At 40.3% G+C, this 27,376-nt stretch overlaps 1 protein-coding gene across 2 annotated transcripts in view; it reads left to right on the plus strand.

Annotated features, from left to right (window-relative positions):
- MKLN1 (muskelin 1) overlaps positions 1–27,376 on the plus strand; it is a 172,611-nt gene that overhangs the window by 27,495 nt on the left and 117,740 nt on the right. The window contains exons 1-4 of one of the 2 annotated variants that reach the window (XM_039519648.1): positions 5,934–5,989; positions 9,971–10,132; positions 20,812–20,954; positions 22,538–22,626. In XM_039519648.1, the coding sequence (XP_039375582.1) occupies positions 20,920–20,954; positions 22,538–22,626 (124 nt within the window). In that variant the 5' untranslated portion in view covers positions 5,934–5,989; positions 9,971–10,132; positions 20,812–20,919. Of the gene's footprint in view, positions 1–5,919; positions 5,990–9,970; positions 10,133–20,811; positions 20,955–22,537; positions 22,627–27,376 lie in introns of those variants that run through there. The other variant, XM_039519647.1, reaches the window with a different exon arrangement.

A 27,376-nucleotide genomic window follows, 5' to 3' on the forward strand; every position in this document is an offset into this window, starting at 1 on the left:
CCCACTTTGGGGTCCTGACCCACAATTTGAGCACCCCTAAACCACTGTTGCTTTGAATTGTCTGGTTTGATATTACCGCATAATTGGAACAGCTAGTACACCCTGTTAATGGGTGCTTAGAAAGTATCTCCACTCACTCTTGGTCTTTTATTATTTCATATAAGTTCTAATGTTCTTTCCATTTCTGCTAGTTTTATCTGAGACGATTATAGGAAGATTTTGAAACAAGAAAGACATCTCTGGCAAAAAAGTCATTTTGACTTTGACTTTTCTACCTAACCATGAAACTGTATAATTTTCTCTGCATTCTATTTTTTTATTTGCTAAAGTAGTGATTTTGACATTGAAATTATACAGCTCTTCTGGTTTTGTTTTATATTTGAATCCCTGGGTATTTTATAGAACTTGTCCATTTGTACTGAAATGTTTTCTGGAGGGATGACTTTTTAGAGCCTAGCGAATATAGACCTAACATTTCAGGTTTGGCATAAATTACTTTAAAGCCAGGAATTTTTCATTTAGTTAAAATACTGTGTCTTCAGAATATAAAGCTTATTTCTGATGTGTCCCTGTAAGTTTTATCCCTGTGATGAATTCATTGTTGCTTTTCCTGTGTGTAAAAGGCTCCAAGGCCAGTGCGGAAAATAAAGGAAACGATGGACATCCCTGCTTAGTTTCTGCATGTAATTCAAATAAAATTTAACCCCATTGATTCACTTAACAGTTTTATAGCTGGTATAAAGAGATATTATCCATTTAAGGGACTGGGGGCCTGTGAATTTATGGTACAGGACTTCAAACAGAAAGTTTCACTTTATTCTATCAAAAGCTTTCTGTGCATCAGGTGATACAAGAAATGCATCTCTTTTGGTGGGGCACCATGAAAGATTCCAAATACTCTGAGAATATTACATCACACTTGTCTATCAGTTAATCCGGTTTGATCCAAGTTTATGTAAACTGAGAGCATGGACTGCATTTGGTTAGCTAGTATTTTTGCTAAATTCTTTATCACGATTCAACAGTGACAAGGGCCTATAAAGAGCTGCATATGGTAACGTCTTTTCCATCTTTAGGGAGAGCAGCAGTAGCTTCTTTCACGGAGTAAGTTCCTCCCTTAACAGAATGGCATTAAAGGTACCACAGACTTGTTGATACCTCTTTAAATATCTTGTAAAAATTCTGCTGGGAAGCCATCAAGTTCTGGAGTTTTACCACTCTTCATACTTATGATTGTTTGTTTATAAGAAGACTTCTGTTATTTCTTTATCTAAAGCTTATCTGTTTTGTTTATCTTTGGCAAACCAGCTACTTACAGATGTTCTTGAATCACTTCATAGCTTGGAGTGTGTGAAGTACATATGTCAAAGCTGATTTCCCCACTCTGACACTTTGAGTGCAGAAGGTGGCGGCCCCCAAGGAGTCTAAAAATTAATACTGGCCACTCCAGGCTGGTATTAAACTCCCAGGGTTAGAGCTTTTCTCTGACCTTGGATGAGTAGATGCTGCCACCACCCAAGTGCAATAAAACCCCTTTGGACCCAGGAAGGTGCACTTGGGGTACCCTCAAGCTGCCCCCCCCCCCGGGGAAGAGCTGAGAAAGAAAATAAAGGAATTAAACAACATATGCACAAAACTATTAGGACACAAAAAACCCCAATCCTGTTCTTAAAAAAGGTAAATTTTATTTAAAAAACAAAGAAAATATATCTGGAACATATGCTATTGCTAGATTTTAAAAAAGAGCCAAATATAATAATTAAGCATCAAGAATGGTTTTCTTGAGGTCCATCTTAAGGGTTACAAGCAAAACAAAAGCACCTGGCGTTAGCACAGATAATAAGAGATAAAACCTAATTGCATCTTCCTAGACATTCCCTAATCTACTTACATATCTGGGGTTTCAGATAAGTAGTTTTGAGGTATGATTTGATGATTTTTTCATGCGTGGTTTAAAGCGTCTTACAGCATTGCTGCTCTGTCTCTCCTCTCTCCGGAGAACAACAGACAAATAAAGGGAAAGTTTTTTCCCAAATTTTAAAAAGTTCTAGCCTTTCCATTGGCTCTTTTGGACAGTTGCCCACACCCTTTCTTTTACCTCTGGGCTTTTTTAACCCTTTCCAGGTAAAACAAGTAGAGAACAGCTACTAACAGGGATTTTGTAGCTAGCTGGCTGGCTGGGTGTCCATAAAAGGAAGCTACTTCCCCCCTTCATTTATTACAACATAGGTTTTTATAAGAAGCAGGGAAAACTGCACATGTTTCATTAAGGTATGTAGCCATCTTTTGCTGATTGTTCTTAGTTGGTGAAATAATGTATTGCTCTCATCTCTTTAAGCATTTGGTCCAATAACTTATCACTTTATTTCCTTTTTCATAAAATGTATGCTTTGAGACGTGTCTTCAAACAAAGTTCCACTGTATTCTAGCAAAATCTTTCTCGGTGGTGTCTAAACATTGTTTCCTCCCGATTAATATGCTTTCTTGAACCAGTTTTTATGAATTCCTTTTAACCTTTTTATCTCCTGTTAGTTTTAATTTTTCTTAACCAGAGCCTCATTTGAAAGCTCATCAACTGACTCTTAAATATTACTTCCTGCCTCGCTTTATATTTGACGTTATCATTTATTTGAAAGTATTCAGCAATATCCTCTTTAATTGCTGCAACCGGATCTTTGACCTGGAGTAGCAAACAGTTAATTTCCCATAAAAATGATCTTTGGGATCTGTCCATCCCTTTTAGCAAATATTACTTTGAATGGGCATGAGCTGACCATGTAATGGCACCAATTTCTGCAGACTATATCTGCTTCAGTAAGGATTTAGAGCAGGGATTCTCAAACTGGGGGTCGCGATCCCTCAGGGGGTCGCAAGCTATCAACCTTCACCCCAAATCCCATTTGCCTTGAGGATTTATAATGGTGTTAAATATATTAAAAAGGGTGTTTTTAATTTATTGGGGGTGGTCACACTCAGAGGCTTGTGTTATGAAAGGGGTCACCAGTAAAAAAAAGTTTGAGACCCAACTGATTTAGAGATTAATATTAAATCTATTCTAGTGTATAAACGAGGGTGTGACTAACATGTATAATCTCATTCCTATGGGTGCAGTTCTCTCCAGCAATCTGAGCAACTGAGTTGTTACAGAAAAGTTAATACTGCACCTGTTTCCTTCTCTCCTATATTGTCATCTTCAAATCTGGGACAGTAAGGAATTTGGTGTACAGTAGAAGTCTCCTCCAAGTACAGTTTCCCTTCTCCAAAATGTAATATTTTAAAGAAATCCTTTAAAAAGCTTAGAGCTGTTTTCTTTTGATTGGGAGCATACACTGAGCCCCCTGTTAATATTCCACCAGTTGTGCCTTTAATAAGAAACTGTCCTTACTTATCTTGATATTGATCTTTAATCTGGAAAGGTACATGTTTAAAATATTCTGCCCTTATTGGGTTTTCTCCCTCTGCATTTTCAGGCAACTTCTTAATTCAAATGTTTCTCCTATTTTCTTTCAGATTTAAACTGCATCTATTTCTCTCTCTCTCTCTCTCTCTCTCTCTCTGCTCCATCAATGCCAAGCCGTTCTGCAGCTCTGTCTCTCCATTGTTTCTCTTTGGCCAGTTTAACACTGATTTGAGAGATCGAATCACTGTAACTTCCCTTTTTCCGCTAGAATCATATATATCAGATCATTTGTCTTGGCCTTAAATTCAGATCAACTCCCTACTGTTCACCTTGATGCTTAGTTGATGTTTTTTGGCTTTGGTTCTTCCTGACGATCTGCCGTGTCCTCACTTGGAGTCAGAGAGGCCTCCCTAATCTGTGAGTCAAACGCTCCTTTGAGGTATCTCTTAAAATTTTCAGGTGTTTTTTGGAGGGTCCATCGAGTGCAATCATGTACTCTGCTTTCTTGGGAGTTCAGTGGGTTTAGGGCAGTGGTGCCCAACCTTATCACAGGAGGGTCACATAAACCTCAGCACAACTTTGAACACCTATAGTGGGTCAGACTAATGGGTCCATCTAACCCAGTGTCCTGTCTTTCAATAATGGCCAATGCTAGGTGCTTCAGAGGGAATGAACAAAACAGGTAATGATCAAGTAATGCATCCCTTGTTGCCCATTCCCAGCCTCTGGCAAACGGAGGCTAGGGACACCATCCCTGCCCATCCTGGCTAATAGCCATTGGTGGACCTATTCTCCATGAACTTATCTAGTTCTTTTTTGAACCCTGTTATAGTCTTAGCCTTCACAACATCCTCTGGCAAAGAGTTCCACAGGTTGACTGTGCACTGTGTGAAGAAATACTTCCTTTTGTTTGTTTTAAACTTGCTGCCTATTTTCATATGGTGACCCCTAGTTCTTGTGTTATGAGGGCGAATAAATAACACTTCCCTATTTACTTTCTCCACACCAGTCATGATTTTATAGACTTCTGTCATATCCCCCCCTTAGTCTACAGATTCTGCATATTTAATAAGGTCTAAAGTCACCTGTATTAATTTATATTTTAAGTTCAGCTTGTTCCATATGTATTCAGATAAGTTGTTTCTATGTACAGTATTGTCTGTTTACACACTTGTGTATACTAAAATGATGTAAACGTGACAAAACACTGATGAATCGGTTCTTAGTATATTATATTCATAAGGCCCGCAGCCTGCTTCAAATATTCTCGTGGGCCATGTACGGCCCACAGGCCGTAAGTTGAGCACCCCTGGCTTAGGGAATTGATGTAACCAGATTACTTTGGTATGTCCTCAAACTCAGGCATCAGGCAACTATCTTAGTCCATCCCTCTTCATATTTTCTAAACATTACTCTGGTACTGGACTGTCTGGAGACTCCTTACATGTTGATGTTTCTTCCTATTTCTAGTATGTGGAGAGAGCTGCTACTCTTGAATGACCCTGTTAAACTTTTCAATTAACCTTTTTCCCTTTAAGCTTTTACATAAACTTTCCCTTCTCCAATATTTTATACTAGTCAATATGTGTACAGTTCCTCCTACATAGCAGATGAAGAGATAATAAATCTTTTTACATCCTCCTCCTTTGCCTACTCGGGGCTTCCCAGATCAGAGAACTCAGCTGGTCTCCAACCTGAGCAAAGGAAAAAATGGAATAGGATGACTTCTGTCCACTGAGGTTCAAGCACCTAACTTGGTCTTTGTGCCTCTTACCATCACATATTCATATATCTTTCTTTCAACTCAAAGTAGTTCAGTATGCTAAGTTACAAAGGAAGACAGTGGTCACTGGTGTCTCTTAATGCATGGGAAGGCAATGCAGGTTAAGCATTTTATGAGACTTCGTGTTCCGTGCATCAGTCTAGACCTATTGACAGGGGTGACGGTGACTTTAAATTTGAGGGTGAGAGATGAATTTCTAATTTCCCCACTGTGGCAAAACTTGAAAGCAAGCTAGCAGCTCCATTGCTCTCCATTCCAGTACTTAGTGTCTAACAAATAGAAGTATATTTTAGCTAGATTATGTTAAAATGATAGTGAAATGGTTAATGTTATCATAACACCTCACTGGGCTTTAAAATTCATGCCCTGTTGAGGTGAATGAGACAGTTCATGCCTCTGAGTTAAGGTTTCAAGTTGTCAGCAGACTTGGGTAAACACAAATGCATTGGTTTTCATCTATTTCACAATTTGGGATTATCTTCACAACCGCAAGCACTAGAGGCTTGATTTATCTTTAAAAAAATTAGATTCTGCCACACAATTTATGCAGCAAATTCAAAAAGAACTACTGCTTAGCAGCTTAGGTAGCTTCATAAATGCATTGTTGACAGGACCATATGCGTTTGTGTTCAAAGTATAGGAACTATTGGCTAAAGTGTAGTATTTTCTTTGTGAGTTAACCGTTTTGGGTTTAAAAATTAGTATTGTAAATGTACATTTGTTTTTCATTTTTTAGGAACATTTTAGTGGACAAGCCTAATGATCAGTCTTCAAGGTGGTCTTCAGAAAGCAACTACCCTCCCCAGGTAAGCATTTTAATTCTACATTAGTACTCAGCCCTATTGTGGCTTCCAAAGGCCCAAATTTTAAATTGCAATTTATATTACATCTTGACTATTATTAATCTAAACAGCTGGGTTATTCATGCTGGTATTGACTGATAGATCTGAGTGATCTGATACATAAAACATTACCTCTCTTGCATCTTTTCTGTCTCTGTTCTTGGCAGGAATATTTACATTTCCACCTAGGGCATGTTTGCCTCCTTGATTTTTTTATTTTTTTTTAAGCGGTTTCCTTTTTGGGGCAGAATGTCATGTTACCACAAGTGAATTTGGCAGGTATCTTTTTATTCTTCATTTCAGACTTCAAGAATAAAACTAAAAGTGATTCAAGTTCTGCTGTCATTGAGCTAATGGTGGGAATCTGCCATGCAAGCCCCATCTCACCAGCACGTTGAGGAGCTGTTACAGAGTTCCTGTGCTCACCAGTCTTGTTTCAATGAGTATATTCTGTCCTCTAGAATAGACCACATATCCTCCATGTTCATCACTTACACTGCCAGACTTCTAAACATGTAAGCTGTTAGAAACCGTAAATTGTATTTTCCCTTCTTTCGCCTGATTACTGTGCTAGAACGTGGTTCTGCTTGTTCACTTGTCTTAATGTCACAACTTTTAGTGTCTAACTCATCTTTCTACCATGATATTTTGGTTTCTGGAACTTCTGAGAGAAGGAAAATCTGTTCATCCTACTTCTTTCTTTCAAAATATTTGTTTGGCTTTTTCTCCAATAAATGTAAGCTCTCCTGTTGAGCAAATAGATTTGCACATTTGCAAAATCTGCTATTCCGCTTACCTCTTAAACAGTCTAGTAATATTGGTAGAGAGTGCTCTTTTTTATCAGTCTTCTGGGACCACTTTAAGCTCTCAAATTTTGTCCTACTTATATAAGGCTAAGATTGTCACAGAAGTCACAAAATCTGTGATTTCGAGACCTCCATGACATTTTCTGCTTCAGCCCCAAGGTGGTGGGGCTGGAGCTGTTGGGTGGCAGAGATGCCCACCCACATTTTCTAGCCACTGTGGGAACAGCAGCGGAGGGTGCTGAACTCCACCACATTTTGTCAGTTACTTTTAGTAAATAAAAGTGACATGTCTATGATTACTGAAAATAACTGTGACAAAATCTTAACCTTACTTATATGACCTCACGGTGCTTTTGGCTGCATTTGTTTACTCTGTTTTCTAGCCTGGTTGTTTTACTCTGAGTTTATATTTTTCCTGATCTAGGCAACAAGAGATTTTCTTTTTCCCTCAGGACCAGTACTATTTACAAAGTTCCTTTTCACTTTTACTTCACTAGATCACAACTTCTCTCTTTTTTTGTTTTTGATTTGCTTTTAAATTCATTTATTTAGCATATAATGTACCTGCTGCCACACAAAAGAGGTTTATGAATGTTCATAATGAGCAGCAATAGTAACCCCTCACTTACCCACCCAAGAAACATCAGAAAATTAATCAAAAGAGAAAATGCTGCAAGACTTAAACTGTGTGGGGCAAATGCGTGGCTGGAAAGATGAATGTTCTGTTTCAGTCCGAAGGCTAACAAACATGAACAGGACTGACAGTATTCTACAGCAGTGAGATGATCCAGTGTGAATACCTTGTCTCCAGCCCTCAAGTTTACAAGTCTAGGGCCTTTCAGCAAAAGTATTTTCAATGATCTCCATTGGCACAAAAATTCATGTACAAGAACTCTTCCCCACCACAAGGTTTTGGAGTTCAGAAAACATTTCACAATGTATGCATTTGTCAAAAGCTGTGATGAAGAATGACTCCTTTTGGATCCTGTTGGTCAAGGTTTCTGTTCAGGGATTGCTATTTAGGTACATACATGGCCACGTCACTGTAGTATGAGCACCTGTTCTGGTTTTGGGAACATTATTCTTTTACCTATTTGGTTGTTATCTCTGTGTTGTCTTCTGACTTCACAAGGCCAGAGATTCAAGGAAAACCAAATAATGCATATTTCACATACCAACTTCCTCTGATCCCCAGGGCTAGTACATCTGCTCAGTCAGTTTAAAATTACTTGTTTTTTTTATCTTGTACAGCACAAATGTGTTGGTTTGTAAATGTAGAAGAAAATTATTTTGTTCCCCACTTGCAAGCAATCTTAATCCATCCTAGAATGGTTACAGGGTAATGAGTATTGAGATTGAAAAATAACTTCCTTGATAGCAAACCATATTCTGCTTTCTCCCTCCTTACAGCCTCTGTGGCAGGCAGCATGTTCTTACTTTGTAGTATCAATTAATAAGGAAATGTCATGTTCATGTGGTATATTCAGAGCATTCAGCCTCACTTTCTTTCCTAGATTGTTTGGCAAGAATCTAGTTCTCTGCAACTGGAGACTCATGTGTCTGTCATGGCTTCGGGTCAAAAATTGTTTGTTTGAAATTAAGCTCCTTTCCCTTAGGTGTTTTTCCCTTTGATTCTACAGCTCAGATCCTTCAGAGTTCTTGACTTACTTAGATCACCTTTATTCTCATTGTGAAGGGTAATTAGAAGTTTACTCTCACTCCTTTGTTCAGAACAGACATCAGTAAATTGAACATTTAGCCTCCTAATTTCATAACTGTCACTTAAAAAAAACTCACTGAGAAGTAATAATCTAACCATAGGGTCAAATTGGAACCCAGCTGAGTAAGAACCATTTCTTAATTTTAATATGGTTACTAAGAATGTAGGGACATTTTCCTTTATGCCTAATAGTTCTCAGAGGGGTGGCCTTTCTAACAGGTAGTAAAAAGGGATCGCCGGTTTGGGGAAGGGATAGTCTGCAGCAGGGGTGGGCAAACATTTTGGCCCGAGAGCCACATCTGGGTATGGAAATTGTATGCGGGGCCATGAATGCTCACGAAACTGGGGGTTGTGGTGTGGAAGGGGGTGAGGGCCCCAGTTGGGTGTGCGGGTTCTGGGGTGGGGCCAGAAATGAAGATTTCAGGGTGTGGGCTGGGGCAGGGTGTTTGTGTGTGTGTGTGTGTCTGTGTGTGTGAGAGGAGGGCTCTGACTGGGGGTGCAGGCTCTGGGGTGGGGATAAGGGGTTAGCGGTGCAGGAGGATGCTCTGGGCTGGGGCCGAGGGGTTCGGAGGGCGGGAGGAGGATCAGGGCTGGGGCAGGGGGTTGGGGCAGAGGTGCAGGCTCCAGGTGGCACTTCCTCAAGCAGCTCCTGGAAGCAGCAGCATGTCATCCCTAAGTCTCCTACATGGGGCCCGGCCAGGCCTCTCTGCATGCTGCCCTGTCCTCAGGCGCCACTCCTGCAGCTCCCATTGGCTGTGATTCCCGGCCAATGGGAGCTGGGGGGACGATGCTTGGGGCAGGGGCAGCATGTGGGGCCCCCTGGCTGCCCCTACACATAGGAGCCGGAGAGTGGACATGCTGCTGTTTCCAGGAGCTGCACGGAGCGTGTCAAGCCCCCAACCCCACTCCCTGGCTGGAGTACTGGAGCGGGGCAAGCCCTGGACCCCGCTCCCTGGTGGGAGCTCGAGGATCAAATTAAAACATGTGAAGAGTCAGATGTGGTCCCTGGGCTGTAGTTTGCCCACTCTGGTCTACAGTGAGCATTTTTTCTTTCTCTGAGACATTTTGCCTTCATTTTGTTAAGCTCTGTCAAAACCGTGGATTAGTTGGAAGTGAGCTTGATTTTTCTTATGAAGTCAGCTATTAAATCAATTTAAAATATTTTTCTCTTGACTATAGTTTTTATTCAGACCTCCTAATAAGATCAGGATACCCCTTATGTATAGAAGTCCCTCTGTGCAAGTCTTGAGGAGGGTTGGTGCATGCGTGTGTGAGAGAAAGATTGACATGGTTTGGAACTGGGAAAACTTAGTTTTGTTCCACTCTGCTGTTTGTCTTATGCTTAGCAGGCAACCTAGGAATCTCTTGATATGCCTGTAGTGTAATAAATTTTGGCATCAGAATTCTGTTTGTTTCTAGGCTGAATTCCATGGGACTCTCAAGACTTGCGGCCAATATATTATCAGTGTGGAATGGTGGATCTGAGTCACAAGCCCAGTTTTCAGAAAAGAAATAATTTAACAGGTTCTTGTGTAGAGTCTAAAGCAAGAAAATTCCTGTGGACAAACACAATCTAGTGAAGTAAATGTTCTGTAATGTAAAAACTTGTTTTGATAGCTCTTCATCAGATATGTGTTTCACCCAGGTCATTGCCCAGCCAGTCCCACTTCTCCCCCTGCACCCCAGCTTCTTATCAGATCCATCTCTTGTCATCTTCTTCACCACTGCTCTGTTGGGTCCCTGTCTCTCCTCTTGGCTCATAATCTGGTCTGTTCTACCCCCTTTCTGCATGTGCAATCTCCAGTCCCTGTGCCCCTCACAAACATGCTTGTCCCAATCTACTCCAACTATAAATCTGACTTTTGTTCCCTCTGCATTTGAATTCAGCAGCTTACTACTTGGGGCCAGCAGGGTGGTCACTGAGAGCACAGGAAAGACTTGCTGATTTTAGTTCATGCCCTTGGACCGGGTATGACCTGCAGTTGCCTAGCAATTGCAGGGAGAGTGCTACACAGCACAGACAGCATGTTAAGGAAATTTAGCTATTAAAATCAGAGTTCCTACTGAGTAGATTTTTACAGGGATGGCAAAAGGCACATCCTTGATTTAAAGACTACTGTCTGTCAAATTTAAAGTCCCTGCTCCATAACATGGGGGCACCATAGCTTTTCAAAGAAAAGCTTGTTAGGATTTTTCAAACAACTTATTTTTCACTAGCCTCATTCTCAGAAATGGCCAAACAGTTTTGGCTGAAATTTTCTGAAGTATTCAGCTGGAGGCAGGCAGCTGGCATGGAACACTTCAGCCCAGACGGTTAAAGTTTGGCAAAGTTATAAGCAACTAAAAACAGAGTCTTCTATTGAAAGTGTTGGGCGGCTTTAACTGGGTGCCCGCCAGCCCTGCCTTTGATAAGTTGGGGAAAGGAAATATCTAAATATATTTTATATCCATGCCTAGATATTACAGTAGTAAGGGGTATAGAAATAAGAAAAACAAGTGCATGTAGATTGTGGAACAGAAACTGGGAGTGTAGTAGAAGTCTTATGGCCTGATTTTTCAAAGGTGTTGAGCACAACAGGTCCTGTTGAAGTCTGTGTAAACTGAGGGCTTAGCACCTTTGTCATAGGCTCCTTCCTGCATTCCTACATGTTTGTGAGTAGAGCATCTATTCTCCTAAAGCAGTCTAGAGTTCACACATATGGGGTTCATTTTGTCTACCATTGAAATCCAACTATTTTTGAGTTGGAACACAGTTTTAACTATAGCAAAATGCCAAAATTGCTTAGGACAGGAAGTGAACTATGCTATACCCAACTAAAAAGTGAAAGTAAAGCTTCCCTTTCTGTGATATAAGTCCTACTGTTTTGCCCTAATTATAGTTCAGCCAGACACTGCTCTGACACATTTTAAAAAAATGTCATGGGATATTTAGTAAACTGACTTCCTGACTAGAGCTGGGTGAAATTTTTTAGATAAGTAATTTAGTTGCTGAAAAGTGCAGTTTCGGGTTGAGAAACTATTTGTGAATGCATGCTGAATAGTTTCAATTAAACTGAAAGTCATGTTTCAGTAATGCCAAAATAATGCCGGTGACCATAATAGTAACCATAATATAATAACATTTAACATCCCTGTGGTGGGAAGAACATCTCAACAGCCCAACACTGTGGCATTTAATTTCAAAAAGGGGAACTATGCAAAGATGAGGGGGTTAGTTAAGCAGAAATTTAAAAGTTACAGTGACTAAAGTGAAATCCCTGTAAGCTGCATGGACGCTTTTTAAAGACACCATAATAGAGGCCCAACTTAAATGTATACCCCAAATTAAGAAACACAGTAAAAACTAAAAAAAGAGCCACCGTGGCTTAATAACCATGTAAAAGAAGCGGTGAGAGATAAAAAGTCATCTTTTAAAAAGTGGAAGTCAAATCCTAGTGAGGTAAATAAAAAGGAGCATAAACACTGCCAAATTAAGTATAAAAATGTAATAAGAAAAGCCAAAGAGGAGTGTGAAGAATGGCTAGCCAAAAACTCCAAAGCTAATAACAAAATGTTTTTTTAAGTACATCAGAAGCAGGAAGCCTGCTAAACAAGCAGTGGGGCCCCTTGATGATCGAGATACAAAAGGAGCCCTTAAAGACGATAAAGTCATTGCAGAGAAACTAAATGGATTCTTTGCTTCAGTCTTCACGGCTGAGGATGTTAGGGAGATTCCCAAACCTCAGCTGTCTTTTGTAGGTGACAAATCTGAGGAACTGTCACAGATTGAAGTGTCACTAGAGGAGGTTTTGGAATTAATTGATAAACTTAACATTAACAAGTCACTGGGACCAGATGGCATTCACCCAAGAGTTCTGGAAGAACTCAAATGTGAAATTGCGGAACTATTAACTATGGTTTGTAACCTGTCCTTTAAATCGGCTTCTGTACCCAATGACTGGAAGATAGCTAATGTAACGTCAATATTTAAAAAGGGCTCTAGAGGTGATCCCGGCAATTACAGACCGGTAAGTCTAACGTCCGTATCGGGCAAATTAGTTGAAACAATAGTAAAGAATAAAATTGTTAGACACACAGAAGAACATAAATTGTTGGGCAAAAGTCAACATGGTTTCTGTAAAGGGAAATTGTGTCTTACTAATCTATTAGAGTTCTTTGAAGGGGTCAGCAAACGTGGACAAGGGGATCCAGTGGACATAGTATATTTAGATTTCCAGAAAGCCTTTGACAAGGTCCCTCACCAAAGGCTCTTACATAAATTAAGTTGTCATGGGATTAAAGGGAAGGTCCTTTCATGGATTGAAAACTGGTTAAAAGACAGGGAACAAAGGGTAAGAATAAATGGTAAAATTTCAGAATGGAGAGGGGCTTATTAGTGGTGTTCCCCAAGGGTCAGTCCTCAGACCAATCCTATTCAACTTATTCATAAATGATCTGGAGAAAGGGGTAAACAGTAAGGTGGCAAAGTTTGCAGATGATACTAAACTGCCCAAGATAGTTAAGACCAAAGCAGACTGAAGAACTTCAAAAAGATCTCACAAAATTAAGTGATTGGGCAACAAAATGGCAAACTAAATTTAATGTGGATAAATGTAAAGTAATGCACATTGGAAAAAATAACCTCAACTATACATACAATGTGATGGGGGCTAATTTAGCTACAACGAGTCAGGAAAAAGATCTTGGCGTCAACGTGGATAGTTCTGTGAAGCCGTCCACACAGTGTGCAGAGGCAGTCAAAAAAGCAAACAGGATGTTAGGAATCATTAAAAAGGGGATAGAGAATAAGACTGAGAATATATTATTGCCTTTATATAAATTGATGGTATGTCCACATCTTGAATATTGTGTACAGATGTAGTCTCCTCAAAAAAGATATACTGGCACTAGAAAAGGTTCAGAGAAGGGCAACTAAAATGATTAGGGGTTTGGAACGGGTACCATATGAGGAGAGACTAGAGGCTAGGACTTTTCAGCTTGGAAGAGAGGAGACTAAGGGGGGATATGATAGAGGTATATAAAATCATGAGTGATATGGAGAAAGTGGATAAGGAAAAGTTATTTACTTATTCCCATAATACAAGAACTAGGGGCCACCAAATGAAATTAATGGGCAGCAGGTTTAAAACAAATAAAAGGAAGTTCTTCACACAGTGCACAGTCAACTTGTGGAACTCCTTGCCTGAGGAGACTGTGAAGGCTAGGACTATAACAGCGTTTAAAAGAGAACTGGACAAATTCATGGAGGTGAAGTCCGTTAATGGCTATTAGCCAGGATGGGTAAGGAATGGTGTCCCTAGCCTCTGTTTGTCAGAGGGTAGAGATGGATGGCAGGGGAGAGATCACTTGATCATTATCCTGTTAGGTTCACTCCCTCTGGGGCACCTGGCATTGGTTACTGTCAGTAGATAGGATACTGGGCTAAATGGACCTTTGCTCTGACCCAGTATGGCCATTCTTATGTAAAATAAAACATTTTGTTTCAATATTAAAATATTTTGTTTTGAATCTCAGGCATTTTGACAAAAGCAACTAAAAGATTGAAATAACAGCGGATCGGTGGCGGTGCATAGTTGTAAGCTTTAGCCCAGCAGTTAGGGTAATCATGTGGGAGACCTGGGTTCAGCTCCTCCTGCTGCCTGATATAGAGAAGAGCTTTGAAGTTGGGACTCCCCCTCCACTTTTGCAGGAGAGTGTTCTAACCACTGTGGAATGGGGCTCTCTCAATCTTTGCTCTTGAAGCTGCTCCGCTTTCTCTAAATAAAACGTAGTTGGAGCAGGGACTTGGGTCTCTCACGTCCTAGGTAAGTGTTCTAACTAGCAGTCTGTGGAGTCATTCCCAAACTCTTTCCCTGGCCCAAAGACTATTCATTGACTATGAACTGTTAATTTGAATGGAAATTGGTCCAATAAAAGATATCTCACGCACCTTATCTCTCTAATATCCCTGGACCATCATGGCTACAACTATTGTGCATGTTTATTTACAGAAAGTGGAGCAGCTTCAAGAGCAGAGATTGAGAGCCCCATTCCAGAATAGCCTAGTGGTTAGGGCACTCTCCTGCAAGGGCGGGGGGGGGGGGGGGGAGGGAGACCCGTGTTCAAGTCCCTTCTCCATATGGGAGGAGGGGGGAATTGAACTCAGGCCTCCTATATCCCAGCTGAGGCCTCCAACTGCTGGGCTAAAGCTTATAAGGAAGGTACTACTTCCTTTTCTTCCTGTTTTGGGAATCCTGTGCTTGCTTTTTGTCAAAATGCTTGAAAGTCTAAACAAAACATTTACTTTCAACATCACTGAAATATTTCAACTCAATTTTTGTTTCAATAATGTTTACACTTTTTGAAAATTTTCAACAAGTCAAAACATGTCATTTTTGGTTTGCCCTCAAATTACTACTTTTTTTTTCAAAATTGCCTGCAAACTGAAAAATTCATTATTCACCTAGCTCTAGTCCTGACCAGTAGGGTTTGTCTCTTCAGAACGGCTGCACCTTCAAAATCAGTGTTTTTTAATGCCATTTTGTGGCACTGGTTCTGTGCTGCTCAATGAATCTTCACCACTTAATTGTTCTTTATGTTGAATTAAACATTCATTTCCTTCTCTTCTTTCCTCCTGCTTGTTGTTGGAGAGAGAGAATTGTCCATAAGAAACTTCTTCATTTGAAAAGCACATATGATGGGCTTGATAAAGAACCTGAGTAGAACGGGAGAAAATCCACCAATTTGCAGAGTAGCGGAGGGAAATTAAATGTCATTTGATTGGTGCAGTAGGGTGTTAGTCAGGTTGTTCATTGAAAAAGAAATTGAAAGTGGAAGTCTAAAATCTCAACATACAACTGAAACATCTGACATACTACCCCTTGGGTTATATTTAGTAAAGGGGTTTTCCAGCTATGTGGTTATGGTAGAGTTAAATGGCTCTTGTGGCCTTGAAGGTCATGAGTTGATTATGAATGAGTGCCAGGAAAAGGAAATACACTTCAGCTGTTTGTTAAACTGGATACTTTCTGGATCCACTCTTGAAATAGAATGACCCAGAAATTATATGTACAATGGTAAACTTGTGATGTAGTAGTCTATTTAAGCAGAAGCTGGTATATTCTCTTTTATTACTAGTTCTAGGTTTACAGAGGAAATGTAATAAAATTGATAGTATTGGAGACCAGACTTTCATTTTATAAAAGAGAATCTTAGCTGTGGTTCTATTCTGAATTAGTACAGTGTACATACAACAATATGGATTCCTGTGGTGGTTGATGACAGTTAATATATAAAAACATGTTTTTAGATGTAATCCTTGTTATAAACATAAAGTAGGCCTTTAATGCAGTGAACTATGTCCACAGTCACTATGCCTGACTTAACTTTTTTTTTTTATGATCTTGTATTTGTTTTTTATATACTGTACCTCGTGTGTTAATGAAATGTATTTACCTCTAGGGTGAAATCATGACAACTGCTTATTAATGAACTGAAATTGTTTATGTTGAAAAACTAGCAGAGCATGTTGTGAATCAAACTGCAGGGATAATGTTAGGTAGATAAAACTTTTAATGTCTGATTCAGCCTATTGGCTCTGGAGAAATCACAGTTGGAGCTAATACAGAGCAGAAGTATTCTATCCTTGTAAAAAATAAAGCATCCTAAGTGGCAACTTCAATTTACCAAGTACATAAATAGTTGTCTGGTTCAAAAGATTTTTGTATCCCTGCAGAGTAAAGAAAGATTTTGATCTTCTGCCTAATCTCAAAATTTTACCTCTTGATTCTGCTCCTGCTGTGCAGATCATATCAGGGAGTGATTTAAAGTATATTGTTAAAACTTGTTCAACTGTATGCGGTAAACACACATGTAGATTCAACATGTGGCCTGGGCCAGATCTTCAAAAGAACTCAGTTCCCGCTATGACACTTGGGGTCACATTTTTTGATGCCTATGTGACTGGGTAGCGGTTGGTAAGGTAACATGTATAATTTTGTTACACTCCCTTTTCCCCTGTACCTCAGTTTTTCTCTGCTGAAGCACAGGCTGAAGTTTGTGCGGTTTCAGGACTTTTCAGAAAAATTATTAAACAGAGTTAATCCTCAGAATTATAATGCAATCACCTGAATGTTGGTGCTACTAGCAGTTGTCAGTCAGCCTCAGGGAGAGTACTGTATGATTTTCTTAGTGAACAAACATGTAATATAAACAACATTTGGAATACTTTTGAATAACTGGTTTAATAAAAATGTTAGGCACTGAACCTATTGGTGCTCCTTGTACAAACTCTCCCACTTTGTTACTTTTACATATAATTCAGTGCAAGGTTTCAACAGAGCATATATACCCTTTTATACTTTCTGCTCTGATCTTCTCTAAGATTTTTTCAGTCTCTGTAGGGTGGCATCACTCTGTGTAGTGTGTGTCAGTTAGTCAGTCACCTGGATCATCCAGAGCCTAAGGAAAATGGGAGCCTCAGTTCCCTTCCAAACACCTCAGAACCTTCTCAGCGCAACAGTCAGGTGATCTTCACAATCAGCAGCAATTTCAGTCCCTGAGGTAACAGTCTACTGTTTCCTCTTCCAGCAAGATTAGGAATATGCAGCCTGTATCTAAAGCGGTAGAGGTATTGGAACGCAGCCTTCACAGCAAATGCATTTCTCGATCCTGTGTTGATCAGCCACTGAGTCCACAGGGCTGTCTCCAGCTCCTGTTTATAACTTTCACCCTGTGAGCTCTCTTTGGCTCTTCTCTCAGATGGTGAGTGTGTGGAACCTGCAAGCCTGCTCATCCTCAATTGAAACCTTCTGCATAGCTTCTAATACAGCTAGTAAGCGTGTCCGCTAACTACCACACCTCATTTCTAGAGGTCTCTGCCCTTCCAACTAAGATGCCCTGCACATGTTGTGCAGAGACAGGTTTTGTCTAAAATCCATGTCTCCTCCCCACTGTTTCTCTCCCTTCCTTTGGACTAAAAATAATAAAAACTGCAGCATTTACTAAGCACGTAGACTACATATGAGTTTGGCTCTTCCGAAAATCTGGCATTAATATTTGCCAGAGGGTGTATCTTAGTAACCTAAGCATCTGATATGGAATTTTTAAATTCCTTGAAACCACAAGTTCAGATCTTGATAAGGTCAGTTCAGTCCTTCAGCTTTCTCAGGTAAAACTGTGTAATATACAACTTGTGGTACGAGATTTTTGGAAAAGAACATAAGATCACATGGGATTTGTGCTAGTGTCCTAGGCCAAAAGTCCCCCATCCACTCCTTTGTTATTCAGCATGCCACACGCCAGTTTGCTCCGCTTGCTGACCACTGTCGATTCCAGAAGAAGTTGGAGTTCAGTGCTGCTGAATTTATATGGTTTGTGAAGTTCTTTGGGATACTCTGATGAAAAGAGGCATGTAAAATAATAAAAAATGTGCAGGTGGCTAGAGAGAGACTTGTGTTCAAATATGGCTTTGAGCTATATGAGGCTTTGCAGAGAACTACTGGAAAAGCACTATGTCCTCATCTCGCATTGTAACTAGCTATTGGCAGTGTTGGTATACCTCTTTTGTCCTAAATTGTGAATAAACTTTTAAGATTGATTTTCCTTGGTTTTGTGTCTCTTAATGCTATTATTTAACTAAAAAATAACTTACCCAATCATGTTTAAAGATTCCCTCATTTAGTATTAACCAGATGCTTTATAGTAATGCCTTTAGCCTGAATGCTGCTTCTTGTTGTGTTAGTAGTGTTGTGACACAGTGCATAGATATGTAAGTTTTTTAAAATACATAATCACTGCTATGATGTGTATTTAGGTTTGGCAGCATTCAATTGTATTTTTTATAATTTACTGCAAAATTATGGGTTTAAAGCATTTTTCTTAATGTTAGCTATTTCAGTTGTGGGAAATTAGGTATGAGGTCAGACCATAATTGTTTAATGACAGCAGATGAGATTCAAAAATTAAAATTTTTATAACATTAAAACACACATTGTCAACATCATGTCAGAATATACAAAGTAAATATCCTTAAATCAAACTGTGTTCCTTTCTTACTCTGCTTACTTGTAGACTTCAATTATTATTAATGGAAATATTTTTTCATTTTGTCTAATTCTTTCTAGCCCGTGTGTTTTACAGTAAGACTTAGAGGCGCCCATTGAAATCATGGTCCCATTGAGCTAGGTGCGGTATAAACACTTAGTGAGGGCCTGTTCCTGTCCTCAAGAACTTAGTCTAAATTCACAATTTTACTGCCCTAGGTACAATGTGATGTTGGTCTCAGTCCAGTTTCTAGGGACAGTTAGAGGTGACTGTATGGTGGAGTCACAGCAAAAAGACCAAGGTCTGTCTATCTGACTGGTTGTAGAGAACAAATTCCTCCATCACCCTGGAAGTTGTAATTCTAGGTCAAGTTTGAGGCATGGTGGCAGGGTAATTTCAACAAAGTTTGCATGGCTGCTTTCTGTGCTGTACCTGCTTTGTGGATAGATAAGACTCCGGTCTCTAATCTGGGATCTTTGAAAGCAGTCACTTGTATTTAAATTCTATGGAGTCTGTCACTTACTATCAAAATAGTTAAACTTAAAATGCTAATCATGTTTGAATCTGCAGCACCATTTTATGGTTGGACTAGACCCCTCCCCCATGTAGTTTGCAGTGGAAAGGTTTCTAGAATATTGTACGCATCTGTTCATACAGTAGCTTCTATGGAGGTTTTTGTGGCAAAATCAAGGGGAAGGTAGTGCATGTGGAGTTTATTGTACATTTTTCAACCTCTTGTTCTGTTGTGTGGATGTGACAATCCTATTGTAGATCTCCCTGTTGTGAACGTCGGGAGCAGAACAAGATCTGCTACTCAGGAGTAAATTCTAGATTGTTCTGCTTTTGTTGGGGGGAAAAAACCTTCTTTTGATTCTCTGAGAGAGAAGGGAGGAGTTTTTACTCTCAGCTATGCAAAATTAAAACGTCTTGATTCCTGGTGTCCAACCAGACTATTCAGTAGGAACATCTCCCTTCAGAGGCACTTAAGAAGTAGGATTCTTTCCCTCAGGCAGGACTGGTTAAGGTGACTGATAGGGCCAGAAAATGTGACTATGCCAACCCCTCTGTGCCCAGGGGACAGCTGAAAGGAGAGCCTCATGAGCCAAACTCTTCGGATCAGTTTCCTTATGGACTAGGAGAGGCTCCCTATAGCAAATGAAATGGCCAAATATCATTTGATATGCTTTACAGGCAGTTGGTTCACCTATTACTGATGAGCCAAGCTTTTCGTGGCTCACTTTGCTCTCTAGGACCAGGTAGTCTCTGAACTGACATAATTAATGGAAGTTGTAGGTTAGCATCTAAGAGAGATTGAATCAACAGAATGTACTCCAAAGTTAAGCTTCAGTTCAAGCATTAGTGCATAGCAGAGTCACAGTTATGCAGAGCCTGGCCATACCTTGCAGTGCCTTCTGAAGTCTGTCTTCCAACTCCCAGAAGGAATACATGAGGTCTTGAAGAGCATATGGGGTCTGACTTATTTTCTGGTTGTGTAGATTTATTTTAAAGCAGTACTTCCTAATATGCAGCCCTCATCTTCCTTTGTTTAATCTCATTCACAGGCAGGGACCATATAATTTGGAGTACCAACATTAATCATAAGAACATAAGAAAGGCCGTACCGGGTCAGACCAAAGGTCCATCTAGCCCAGTATCCGTCTACTGACAGTGGCCAATGCCAGGTGCCCCAGAGGGAGTGAATCTAACAGGCAATGATCAAGTGATCTCTCTCTTGCCATCCATCTCCATCGTCTGACAAACAGAGGCTAGGGACAACATTATTACCCATTCTGGCTAATAGCCATTTATGGACTTAGCCACCATGAATTTATCCAGTCCCCTTTTAAACATTGTTATAGTCCTAGCCTTCACAACCTCCTCAGGTAAGGAGTTCTACAAGTTGACTGTACGCTGTGTGAAGAAGAACTTCCTTGTATTTGTTTTAAACCTGCTGCCTATTAATTTCATTTGGTGACCCCTAGTTCTTGTATTATGGGAATAAGTAAATAACTTTTCCTTATCCACTTTCTCAACATCACTCATGATTTTATATACCTCTATCATGTCCCCCCTTAGTCTTCTCTTTTCCAAGCTGAAGAGTCCTAGCCTCAACATCGTTGTCCTTCAGCCTTGGTGTTACCTATGAAGGCTGTAATTTTCCTCCTCCTAGGTGCACACTCTGCAGCATTTATTGTTATGCTCAAAATTCATCCTCTTTTTTTCCCCTCTTTCCACAGTATTTGATTCTGAAACTCGAAAGACCTGCCATAGTCCAAAGTATCACCTTTGGCAAATATGAGAAGACTCATGTCTGCAATTTAAAGAAGTTTAAAGTGTTTGGTGGGATGAATGAAGAAAACATGACAGACCTTTTATCCAGGTAAGAAATGATTTCAACAACTTGTAAATCATCCTAAATCAAAGACTGGGCCACAGTGTTCTTCCCTTCCCTCTTCTCTCCCAAATGGCACTTGGTTAACAGTGCAAAAAGGCTGCTAGTATAAGCCTGCTATTGCCTCCTGTGGTCCCATGGGCAGATAACTGATGTGATATGGTCAGGCCAGGGAGCATACATGTCAAAACTTAGCTCTGGGAAACCTTCCCTACCTTGTTCTAACCACAAGGGATTTGTGGAGGGTGAACTCCTGGAGGTTTTGAAGAGCCAGGGCGCTAATGCTTGTGGGCTGAGATTCCTTTCTTCTGCATACCTGAGACTTGCACCTAAATTTGAGCTACAGTTGTGGAAAACTTCTAATAGCTCTTTAAGAGTTCTGTAGTAAGTGTTCTCGATTGCATAGGTATAGAAACTCATTGTAATAGTACAGGTCTGAACTACTCAGCTGCTTTACCTTCATGTTGATTGATCTGTCAAAGGACAGAGTACAAAACTAATTTCTTCTTTGTCTTAAAAATCACTTGATTTGGTAGTCCAGTGGTAGGTATTTTATGGAAGGCAGCCTATTACCGGTTTTAGACTTATCATAGATCTTAGAATAATTACTAATGTAAATTTGAGAAGCCCACCTAGCAAGTCTCCTGCCTCCTAAAGGGACAGATAATGGTCAGATCAGTCACTGTACTTCGAGTGCGGAGGAGCCATACAGCAAGAGCCAATGTTAATTGGAGGCCAGCAACAGGAAAGCCCAGTTATAGGGAGTGTGTTGCTAGTTTGTTGAAGTAGTCAGTACTCGTTGGCTGCTCTTCCTTGATCAAAGAATCAGACTAGTGCTGCCTTACCAAGTGAAACCATGCGGCATGAAGAACCTAGCATAGATATCCTGCAGGATCATGTTGTAGGATTTCAAAAGCATCTTCAAATTTGAGCTACCCCAATTTAGTAACTTCAAGCACTAAGCAATAGCAATTTAAATTGTGGGGCAACTCGATGGGAAGAGGGAAGGTTTGAAATAGGGAGGAAGGTATGCTGGTAGTTTGCTGGTATAGTTGAGCAGTCTTTCAATGTCATTTGACTTCTCAATTTGTCAGGAATTATTGCTTCATGTATCATTTTTGATAAAACTGGACTTTAGTATAGTTAAAATTTATTATGAATCTTGATACCTTGCACTTTATGTAGTACTTTTTCATCTGGAAATCACAGAGCACTTTTAAATCAATCAATTCTCATAATGCTCCTGTGAGGTAGGCAAGTATTGTCTATGGCTTGCAAATGGGAAAGCTGAGTTACAGACAAGTGACTTGCCTAAAGTTACACTTTGAGTCAGCATAGATGGGAACAGAATCCATGTCTTCTGACTCCATTTCCCTACTCGTATCACTAGACATGCTACCTCCTTGGGAGGTAAAGTGGCTGACAGCAGTCCAGACACTGGTCCAGCATGCATACTTATGAATCAGTAGTAAAATGAAACCATCACATTTCAGACATGACCTAGGTTGCATTTACTAGCTAATTCTAAAATACAAGGTAAGATTTAGTAACTTTATTTATTTTTTCCACAGTGGCTTAAAGAATGATTATAACAAAGAAACATTCACCTTGAAGCATAAAATTGATGAACAGATGTTCCCCTGTCGATTCATTAAGATAGGTAAATGCATTTTTTCAGCATTCTGAGTAGAAAATAATCTTATTATACTTGTGCCAGTCTTGGCACTTGTGACTATGCTGTACTCAGGCAAAATATCCAAAATAGCTGTTCCATTTCATGACCTTAGACTGGTTAGACTAGAACACAGTGAAGCCTTGTAACCAAGGAGTAATAGTGTAATATTTTAAATCTTATGGACTGCAAGCAAAGTAGAATACAAACGTAAAGAAATGTAATCATATAGCCAAGTAATATTGCTGGGGAAGCTGCTTACTGTCCTGTTATGAATGACAGTACAGAGCTTTTAAAAAAAAAAATTCAAGTACTTTACTGCTGATAAAAAGTTCAGCATTGACAGCCTTCAAGGTTGAATTCTTCTATTCCTAAAACAGATACAGCATGGTTAACAGGAACAGAAGCTTTCCTTGCCCCTTCCATAACACGTAGACCCACCCTGACTAAAGAGACAATATCTGAGGGAAACAGCAGGTCAGTCCTCGTGATGTACTGAGTCATTGGTCTTTCTGTCAACAGGTGTATCAATTAGGGCCTCTTGTGTTGGTGGTTTTTGTGATATGAGCATTTGTCCACTGAGAGCTGGACTGAGTCATTTCCTCATTTCACCTGGGCCACCAAGCACAATAACACTTGGTCACTGTTCTTCTTTGCTGCATTTCAACGAGTGACCTAGAGGTGAACGATTCCAATTTATCAATTAGCTGAGCTATCTGGTCCCTCAGTGTATGTCTACACTGCAATTAAAAAAAACTCACGGCACTGAGTCTCAGATCTCAGATCGGTTGAGTCTGGCTCACAGGGCTTGGGCTGTGGAGATATAAAATTGCAGTTTAGATGTTGGGGCTTGGGCTGGAGTCAGGGCTCTGAGACTCTCCTCTCTCATGGGGTCTCAGAGAATCTGGGCTCCAGCCTGAGCCCAAATGTTTACATAGCCAGTTTATAGTCCCGTGAGCCTAATAAGGCTGATCGGCAGCACAACCACAGCTGGCCTCCGGTCTTATATTGTGGTATTAAACATATCCTCAGGTCAAGAAATAGATAAGTTTATGGAGGATATTCCACCAATGGCTATTAGCCAGGATGGGCAGGGATGGTATCCCTAGCCTCTGTTTGCCAGAAGCTGGGAATGGGTGACAGGGGATGGATCACAGGGGATGGATCACTTGATGATTACCTGTTCCGTTCATTCCCTCTGGGGTACCTGGCATTGGCCACTGTCGATACTGGGCTAGATGGACCTTTGATCTGACCCAGTATGGCCATTTTGATGTTCTTATTTGCTTTGCTGTAGTGACTATTCTTTGAAAGAAAAACAGCAAGGACATACTTGCAGAACAGTGGAGGAATGAGACAGGTTACTAATATAACTCACAGCATATGAATTATGTAGCCTGAGTATCTTGAGGTCCTGTTTTATCTTCACTCACCCAGACTTGGCTGAGACTGACTGAGGCTCCTCTTGGAATCCATTCTCTCTGTCACTCATACCTCTGCTGTAGAGTTTTGTAAAGATGTTGTTTCCATTGTGTGCCAGCACCCAGGGAAGTGAGAACTTAGGCCCAAGAATTTAAATGTGATTTGTTTGATAACCAGAAGCCCTAATACACTTGCACACTTTTATGGGGATTTTTTTAGTTTACTACTACCTCCACCTCCCCCCAATGATCTTCTTGGCCATATAATCTGCAAAATTTGGCTCTGAGGTACTTTGTGACAGAAGAGCAAGGTAAAGCAGCACAAATGCTGCATGGAGTATAGAATATTTGAATGTATTAGCAAAGTTGTATTGCCCTTAAACATGCTGAGGCCTATTTATTTTGTTACAGGATAAAAGTGTTACATTATGGTATTACTTTTCACCTTGCATCACAACATATGAAAAAAGTAACGCCAGTAACTTTTTGGTCTCTTTTTTGAGCTACTGGAGCATTAAATGTATGCTGCTTTACCATTCAGAAAATGGTTCAGATGGTTTTTTGAGCTCAGATTTACAAATGGCAGTTTTAAAAATTAACACTTGATATACATAATTGCAAGCTAATTCTGAATGTGTGCTTTTCTGTGATAGGTTATGAATATCTATTTGATAGGTTATGAATATCTAACAGTTATGTGTGGAATGTGTGTACTTCATTAATTTATGCATGTACCAGAGAGGGGATTGGAATGCCCACAAGTGAATAGTTATTCCCAGCATTTTTCATAGATCAGGTGTAGGCTGATTTGACATTACTCCTGGGGGAATTCTGCACCACTGCGCACACGCAGAATTCGTGTGTCCTGCAGAATTTATTTCCCCTGCAGAAAACACATTTTTCCCAAGAAGTGCAGCAGTTCTGCCTTTTGCCCACCAGAGGCTGATGTGGCACCAGAACAGCCAATAGCATGAATGCAGCTGGCTGTTCTGATGCCACAGTGGCCTCTGGTGGGCGAAAGGTGGAACTGCAGCACTTCTTGGGCACAGTGTATTTTCTTCGGGGGGTGGGGGGGAATTCTGCGTATGCACAATGGCGTAGGATTCCCCCAGGAGTGGAAATTCATCACAGTACCCTGCCTGCGGAGCCAGGTTAGGACAGACAGAGTGGAGCACACGGGACTGCTGGGGGCAGGGGTGTCACAGATTAGGGTTCAGAATGGCTAGTGGGGGGAACAGACTAGAGTGTGGGCTCGGGCTGGTGGGGTAACAGCATCGAGCCAGGGGCTGAATAGGAGAGGGGAGGGCTGCAGGAGGGCTGCAGGGACATATGAGGATGGGGCGTGCAGGAAGAGGTGCAGGTGTGCCTGACTGAATGGGAGAGGCTTGGGGTCAGCGAGGGTCTGCATGGGGGAGGCTTCTGAACTCCCTAACAATCCTGCCTCCCCCACCTGTTCCATACTTCTCCCACCCACACCCGACAAACTTCCAGGTTCACTCCAGGCTCCTTTCCTCTCCCACAGCTCCTCCATTACTCCTGGCTCCCCCAAGCCTTTGCATTGGTTTTGACGAGTGCAGGAAATACATTTCTGTATTGTAATTTAAATTAATTACTCAGTTTTGTACTAATATGCCTAGTAAGGAATTGATTTCTCAAAAAAATTTATCAGAATCTTATTTTGATCTGTATTGTTACTGAGAAACTTGCTGAAAGATATTTTGAAATAAATTACCAAAATAATTGAAACCAGCATGATGATACAGGTCTGTCGCATCTTACGCGCATTTAACATGCGTGGTTTCAGCTTTACGTGGTTGGCAAAAACAACAAAAAAAGAGAAAAATAACAATTTAAATACTGTTTCTGTAGTGCAGGCGATTCCACCCGCCATTCAACTCGATGTAATTTTGACTGTACGCGGTTTTCACTTTACGTGCTAACCGCAGAACGGAACTCCCGCGTAAGGTGAGACAGACCTGTTGTTGTTTATAAAATTTGCAGAATTTTAAAATATTGTGTGCAGAATTCCCACAGGCGTAGGACATGCCAGTCAAAGAGCTTTGAGGTGTGCTTTGATACCAGGTAGTGTTTGTTTTTCTAAAGAGTATGGTATTTTGCTCTGTCATTAACATTTTACTTTTGCAACCATTCTCAGCTTTTCACCTTTGTTACATATCACTAAAGTAATGAAATGACATAACAGAAGTGTGCATGGACCTGGGAATGAATGAACTGTGGAGTGTCAGAGGTCACTGCTGAAGTAACAGTGGCTGGATAACCTAGAACGGGTCGGCAACCTTTCTGAAGTGGTGTGCTGAGTCTTAATTTATTCACTCTAATTTAAGGTTTCGCGTGCCAGTAATACATGTTAACGTTTTTAGAAGGTCTTTCTATAAGTCTATAACATATAACTAAACTATTGTTGTATGTAAAGTAAATAAGGTTTTTAAAATGTTTAAGAAGCTTCATTTAAAATTAAATTAAAATGCAGAGCCTCCCCAACCAGTGGCCAGGACCAGCGCGAGTGCCACTGAAAATCAGCTCATAGGTTGCCTACCCCTGACCTAGAAGAATGGGTCTGTGCTGTTCTGGACTTGTAAACAGATGCAGTAGGCAAAAACTAAGTACAGTTAGGTCTGGTCTGTCTTTGGATGGAATATATCGGAGAGAGGAATGAGTGTCTGTTGGTTTTGTACGCCAAACTGTTAATTACTGGACTACTAGCTATGCTTTTGCAGTCACTAGAAGTCTTAGCATGAGAACAACCTTGCCTATAATGCTTCTGAATACCAAAGCCCCTTCATCAGTTTCTTGCTGAAATGGATTCCTTACAAACAGAGAATGTTCATTTGTTACCCTTCTACATCGATTGATATGGGACTCTCCATTCTAAGCTCCTTTTTTTAGTAACTTAATTTCTTGATTCCTCTCTTTTGGGATGAATTTTTTATGCTTTCTGCATGCCCAGAAGTAAATTTTGGTTGTGGAAAATTGAAGAAAGTCTACATAGCCACTTGGGAAAGAATAGGCATTTAAAAACTACAAGTGGCTTTTAGACTGAAACCTATTAAAATACTTTCTATTTTGTTTTATGCAGCATTGTTCATATAATAATGTGACATGAAAGTGTTTCTACTGTGAAAATGCTATTGTGAAATCCGTTATCTTTCATGCTTACAGATCAAATTTGCTCAGTTTACGAGTAAACTTTACCCTACTTGCTAGCCATGGTAATTTAACTTGGGATAGGAATGCTATGCCGTGTTCCTTGTGACATCACCAATAATCAAAATTCTGTAAGCCAAAATTTGCTCTTA

Source organism: Mauremys reevesii, linkage group 1 (assembly GCF_016161935.1).
Source record: "Mauremys reevesii isolate NIE-2019 linkage group 1, ASM1616193v1, whole genome shotgun sequence".
In the NCBI taxonomy this organism is placed as follows: domain Eukaryota; kingdom Metazoa; phylum Chordata; order Testudines; family Geoemydidae; genus Mauremys; species Mauremys reevesii.